General features: G+C 40.4%; 1 protein-coding gene across 1 annotated transcript in view; it reads left to right on the forward strand.

Moving 5' to 3' along the window:
* The window catches only part of LOC102875104 (synaptic vesicle glycoprotein 2C-like), a gene marked incomplete at its 3' end in the record, with an annotated part of 132,516 nt that overhangs the window by 98,029 nt on the left and 28,487 nt on the right, over positions 1-6,000 (forward strand). The window contains exon 2 of the mRNA XM_006901441.1: positions 1,957-2,137. Within this exon, the coding sequence (XP_006901503.1) occupies positions 1,957-2,137 (181 nt within the window). The remainder of the gene's footprint in view (positions 1-1,956; positions 2,138-6,000) is intronic.

Consider the following 6,000-nt stretch of genomic DNA (forward strand, 5'->3'; position numbering starts at 1 on the left):
TTATAAGGGTCCTGGGGAAGAGGGAAGATGGTACTTCTCAGAATTTGGGGTGGTAATTAAGTTGGGTTTGAGCTTTTGTGATCTGGCTCAGAACTTTATCAGGATCCATTGTCTGGTCTGATCTTTGATATGGCCACCTCAGATGTTATCAGATTCCTCAGGAAGTGATCCGTTCTGGGACGAGTAACTGCTGTATTCTTCCTCCAAATACAGGCAATGAAAATCCATGAAAGGGTCAACTATGGGTCAGTCCCAACTTGCTGGTACACAACAACAACAATAACAACATGCCCTCAGTATGTGTTTCATCATCCTTGCCTCTAAGGAGCGACTGTGGGAAAGATCATTAACCATTCATGGGCAAGTTAAAGTTGAAGCTGAAAAAAATTAAAACACTCCCACAAGAGCCAAAATATAACCTTGAATCTGTCCCAACCAAATTTGAAAACTGTCTCTCAAGAACAGATTTGACTCATTAAACACTGATGCCTAAGACAAGATGAGTTGTGGGATGACATCAAGGCCATCATCCATGAAGAAAGCAAAAGGTCATTACAAAGACAAGGAAAAAAGAAAAGACCAAGATGGATGTTAGAAGAGAGGAGGAAACTTGCAGTAGAATGTAAAGAAGCCAAGACAAAGGGGAGAAATGCTGCAGTAAGAGAACTGAAGATATCAAAGGGCAGCACAAGAAGACAAAGCAAAATATTATCCTGAAATGTGCAGTGAGCTGGTGTTATTGTTGTTGTTGCTATGTGCCATCGAGTTGCCTGCGATTCGTAGCAACCCTGTGTACAATAGTCCTAAACCCTGCTCTATCCCTTGCCAATCTTATTGTCTCTGATACGCCTATCCCTATTACACCAGTGACAGAATCAACACACTTCATAGAGGGTCTTCCTCTCCTGCGATGTCCCTCCACCCTCTCAAGCATTGATGCCCCTCTCCAAGGACTAGCCCCTCCTTTCAACATGTCCAAAGTATGTCAGACGAAGCTTCAAAATCCTTGCATCCAAGGAGCAGCCTGGCTTTATCCTCTCCAGGATGAGCTGGAGTTAGAAAACTAAAAGCAAAGAACACATTCTGCATTTCTCAAGCTGAAATAACGAAATAATTTCGAGCCTTGAGTTGTAATATTAAAGGATTCTATGGGCAAAATCTTGAAAGATGCAGGAAGCATCAAAAGAAGATGGAGGGAATGCACAGAGTCATCCAGGTCTATACTCACAATTATTCCAAGAGGCACATCAATTTCATTATCCACTTGTTTCCTATATGGCAGCAAAGTTAACTGTGATAATTTTTTGTGTTCCAATACTAATAACTCTTTCCCTCCTCTTTAAGTTCTTGATTCCATCTTGTCTTATGACCATAGGTAGAGATTATTTTAAGGTGAACTTGTAAATCTCCATTCCTGTCTCTAACTTCTAAGGAAGGGGCATGGATTTCAAGAGAGACTAGAGGGAATGAACGTAGAGAATCCTCTAAAGGGCCTTGGTAACGCTAGCCTTGGACTCTAGATCTACCGTCATCAGGAGTTCTAAGCTGAAGGGTTTTTCTTTGTCCCTTCTAGAAACCCTTGACTCAGTTTCCCATCTTCGCATTGCCATGGTACTAAGCTGAGTGTTTAGACCACAGTAATTCAATAGTGAGTCAAACTGTAGGTTTTGTTTTGTGATTCCTTAGTTCTGCCACAGAGTATGCCGCATAAGGCTATGTAGAACGTGACCACTTTATCTTTCCATGAAAGAAATGGTAGAGAAAATGATTGCACTTCATCTTGGCAAGCCAACGGTAGCCTGCAGAGGTCACTTTTCTGTGCTCTAATGAGTATATTATTAAAGGAAATAATTACTATGTAAAATGCTGAAATGTACTTGGTTCTTTGTTCATCTGCTTTTACATGTGTCATTTACCTCCAGTTTCTGATGTTCCTTTGTTTTCTGTGTGTTGCAGGCAGCATTGTATACCTCGGAATGATGGTGGGGGCGTTCTTCTGGGGAGGACTGGCAGACAAAGTGGGCAGGAAGCAGTCACTTCTGATCTGCATGTCTGTCAACGGATTCTTTGCCTTCCTCTCGTCATTTGTCCAAGGTTATGGCTTCTTCCTCTTCTGTCGCTTACTTTCTGGATTCGGGTAAGCTCTTCACCTTCCTATTTTATGATACTGTTTTTATTCTTCACAACTATACGTATTATTCACTTAGAAGACCTCTTTACCAAGAAATGATCACTAAGTACATCTCCTTTCCTATTCTCATGTCAGCCTTAGAAGCCATAATGCTCAGAGCTGGACATAACAATTACCCACCTTTAAATATACAAAAGGAGGGAATACAGCCCTGTGTTGTGCGGACAGTTTCAGTGATTTGCTTCTAGGAAATGAGTGTTGTGGTCAGTGGAATTGCTGTTTCTGTGGCCGTGCTCCTTAATGATTATTTTTTTCTTTGAAAATTTAATTTAAGCAGGAAATCACCATAGTCCTAGCTTTTATGAAGTAATTAAAGTTTTATACCACTCAGGCATACCTTTAAAGCTAGAATTAGTGTTTCAAGTAAATGTTGTTTCATTGCTCTGTATTAACAGCATATTTAACTAGGGGGATACTTGCTTCTTGAAATATACTAAAACCTAAAAACCTCACTCTCAGTGCCATCAAGTCCGTTCTGAATCATAACAGACCTCCATTAGGGATCAGAGGCTGCGAATCTTACCAGAAGGAGCAGGTACTCCATTCTAATCACTGCGGACACAGTCTTTTGGTTAGCCTTGCAATACACAACTCATGTGCTTAGCAAACTCTTCAAGTCCTGTTTTTCATTCCTTTTGAGTTGATGAAGACCAAATGAATAAAGTTTTCCTCGTTCTGTGTCACCATCCTCCAAAATGTTGAAATGTTACTAACTGTAAAAACTGCTACCAGCAACGGAACATAAGGTTCTCACTTCTGTCCATTGAAGCTGCACAGTGGAACAGCGTAGGCAATTGTTTGTGGAGCCCTAGTGATGCGTAAGGTGCCAAGCTGTTAACCCAAGAGTCAGCCATTGAGAGCCACCACCTTCTCCCTGGGAGAAAGATGGAAACCTGCATCTGGAAAGACTAGTCCTGGGAACCCAGTGGGAGGTCGTGTGAGTTAGACTTGGCTGGCAGTTGGTTGGGTTGGGTTTGGTCTTCAGTATCTATTTAAGTGGTGCAAATAGTAAACTTCTAACCTGGTAACAAAAAGGCTGAAGGTTCAAATTCACTTAGAAGTTCATCTGAACAAAGACCTTAGTGATCTAGTTCCACAAATGAAACATGAAAAGCACTCAGGTGCATGATTCTACTCTGACACAGTTGTGGTCCTATGAAGTGGATTTGATGCATCAGTAACTGGGTGCAGTTTGTTTTATTTCTTGTTTGATTTTTGTACGAATGACACATATTCCCAACATCTCTGTCTTATTCTAATATGGAAGCATCATTCTTGGTACTGGGTTGAAAAATCTTCAGGGCTTATAAAGTCATTGTCTCCAGAAGTGCTTTCTCATTAGTTCACTTATTCACCAAATGATGAACATGTCTTCTCAGAAACACCAGTATGTCCAGCTTCTGTTTGTTGTTGTTGTTATGTGCCGTCAGGTCGCTTGAGACTCTTAGCGACCCTGTGTACAACAGCCCTAAACTCCGCTCTGTCCTGTGCCAATCGCACTGTCTCTGACACTCCCATCCCAATTATCCCAGTCACTGAATCAATCCACCTCATAGAGGGCCTTCCTCTCCTGCGCTGTCCCTCCACCCTCCCAAGAATGATGTCCCTCTCTAAGGACCGGTCTCTCCTCACAACATGTCCAAAGTATGTTAGACGGAGCCTCAGAATCCTTGCCTTCAAGGAGCCACATGGTTTAACCCTTTCCAGGACAAATCTGTTTGTTTTCCTAGCAGTCTATGGTGTTCTCAATACTCTTCTCCAGCACCACAGCTCAAAGGCATCAATGATCCTTCTATCCTCCTTTGTCATTGTCCAACTCTCTGATGCATAACAAGTGATTGCGAAGACCATGGCCTGTATCAGACGCACCTTAGTCTCCAGAGAGACACCATTGCTCTTCAGTACTTTGGAGAGGTCCCTAACAGCAGACTTTCCCATGGCAATGCGCCTTTTAATTTTCTGGCTGCTGGTGCCAAGATGTCCAGCTTAGAATAATAAATATGCTGCATGACTTTCAATATTTATTCAGTACATTCCCTGCTAGAGACAGAAGGACTTTGTGGGAGGACAGAAGAGGACATCATCAATTACTCATCTGTCTCTCACTTTCCTTAGTGACTCTCACACCAACAAACAGACACTGACCTCCCTCTTATGTTACAGAAAATTAGAAAGATGGGAAATGGGACAGGCACCACTGATTCATTTTCATTTGCCTCGAAATGAAATTATTTGTTTCCAGTCACTGTTAATTATAATGCTTCAGAGGGTAATGCCTTGGATAATGCTTCGGAGGCCAGGCAAAGTCAGATCTGGAGCTTCTCCTTGCTAAGCATGAAGGTCAGGAGAAAGCGGTAACAGAAATGAAAGTGCAATTCTAATGGGTCTCACTCATATTGTAAGAGAAATAAAAATGATTCACAGGCTAATCACCTAATGAATAATCAATAATAATCTGTGACTGGAGTCTCACAATTGCATCTTTCATAGCTGTTTTCAATATCCTTTCATCAACCACATTGTAACAAGAACACTTTGTAGCAATAAAAAATAAAAATACTACCAGACTTCATCAAAATCCTTTCTATGTAACATTTCATTAATAACATTTCATCTCAGTAGGAATGCAAAAAAATATTATGCTTGTTTAAATTAGAAAATTGAAACATAGATGATGTGATTTAACAAAGTATCCAACACCACCTATCACAGTTCTTCTGATTTTTCTTCTAATTTTGAACTAGAAGGCTCCCTTTTCAAAGAAGCTGCTATGTCTTTAAAGCAGTCTTTTAGGACAAGTTTTACTTTCTTGTCATATTTTTTAAAAAAATATAGACTCCTTTCAATTTTTTCAAGACTTTTTAAAAAGTAAATATTTTATTATTTTAAAGTTTACAAAGAAAATTTTTCAGAATTTTTCAGAATTCAGAAAATTTTTCACTCAACAATCCATATAGTTATTCCACGACACAGGTTACAGTCACTACGTGTCTCTCTTCATCATTTCTACCCATCCAGCCTCCTTGGCCCTTCCCTGCCTTCTCATCATTGTTTAGTATAAATGTTAATCCTTTGCTCTCAAACTGTTGGTTGCTTGAAAGAGCACATTTCTCATGTGTCATTGTTTTATAGACGAATCTATTGTTTGGGAGTAGTCAGTTCTGAGTTAAAGGGTGTCTTAGGGCAATAGTCCCAGGAGTACTTCTAGTTTCTGGAAGTCTAAGAAGATTAGACTACCTATAAATTTGAGTTTTGTTTTTTGCTTTTCTGCCATTCTACCTAAAATCTTCTATCGTGCCCCAGCTTTAACTGGCAGTATATGAGCACCATCTAGTTATTCTGGTCTTAGGCTGGAGGGGGCTGTGGTTTTCATGGACCACTTGTGTTGGAGGTGAATTTTTCCCTTGAGTCTTTGATTTCTTCCTTTTCTTTTGCTCAGGACAGGAAGAGACCAATAATTGTATCTTAGATGATCACTTACGAGTTTCTATAACCCTAGAAGCTATTCATCAAATTGGCGAGCAGAACATTATCATTACCAAGTTATGCCACTTGACCCTCGTTGTCCCACAATACTATAGTCCTGAACCTTCTCCATACCTTTTCAACATGTATGCAGAGCAGACTATCCAAGAGGCTGGGCTCTATGAGGAGAATTGTGGCATCAGGATTGGTGGGAGATCTATTAACAATCTGGTGGCATTGGGCTAGGGGTAAGACTGAGAAAAACTGGATGAAATATGTTTACGGCATTGAAGTCTATGGGGGAGAGAATAGTCTAAAAGTATTATATTTTAGGGCATTATTTT

Source organism: Elephantulus edwardii, unplaced genomic scaffold, assembly GCF_000299155.1.
Source record: "Elephantulus edwardii isolate Elephantulus edwardi_28Jun2011 unplaced genomic scaffold, EleEdw1.0 scaffold00326, whole genome shotgun sequence".
NCBI lineage: Eukaryota > Metazoa > Chordata > Mammalia > Macroscelidea > Macroscelididae > Elephantulus > Elephantulus edwardii.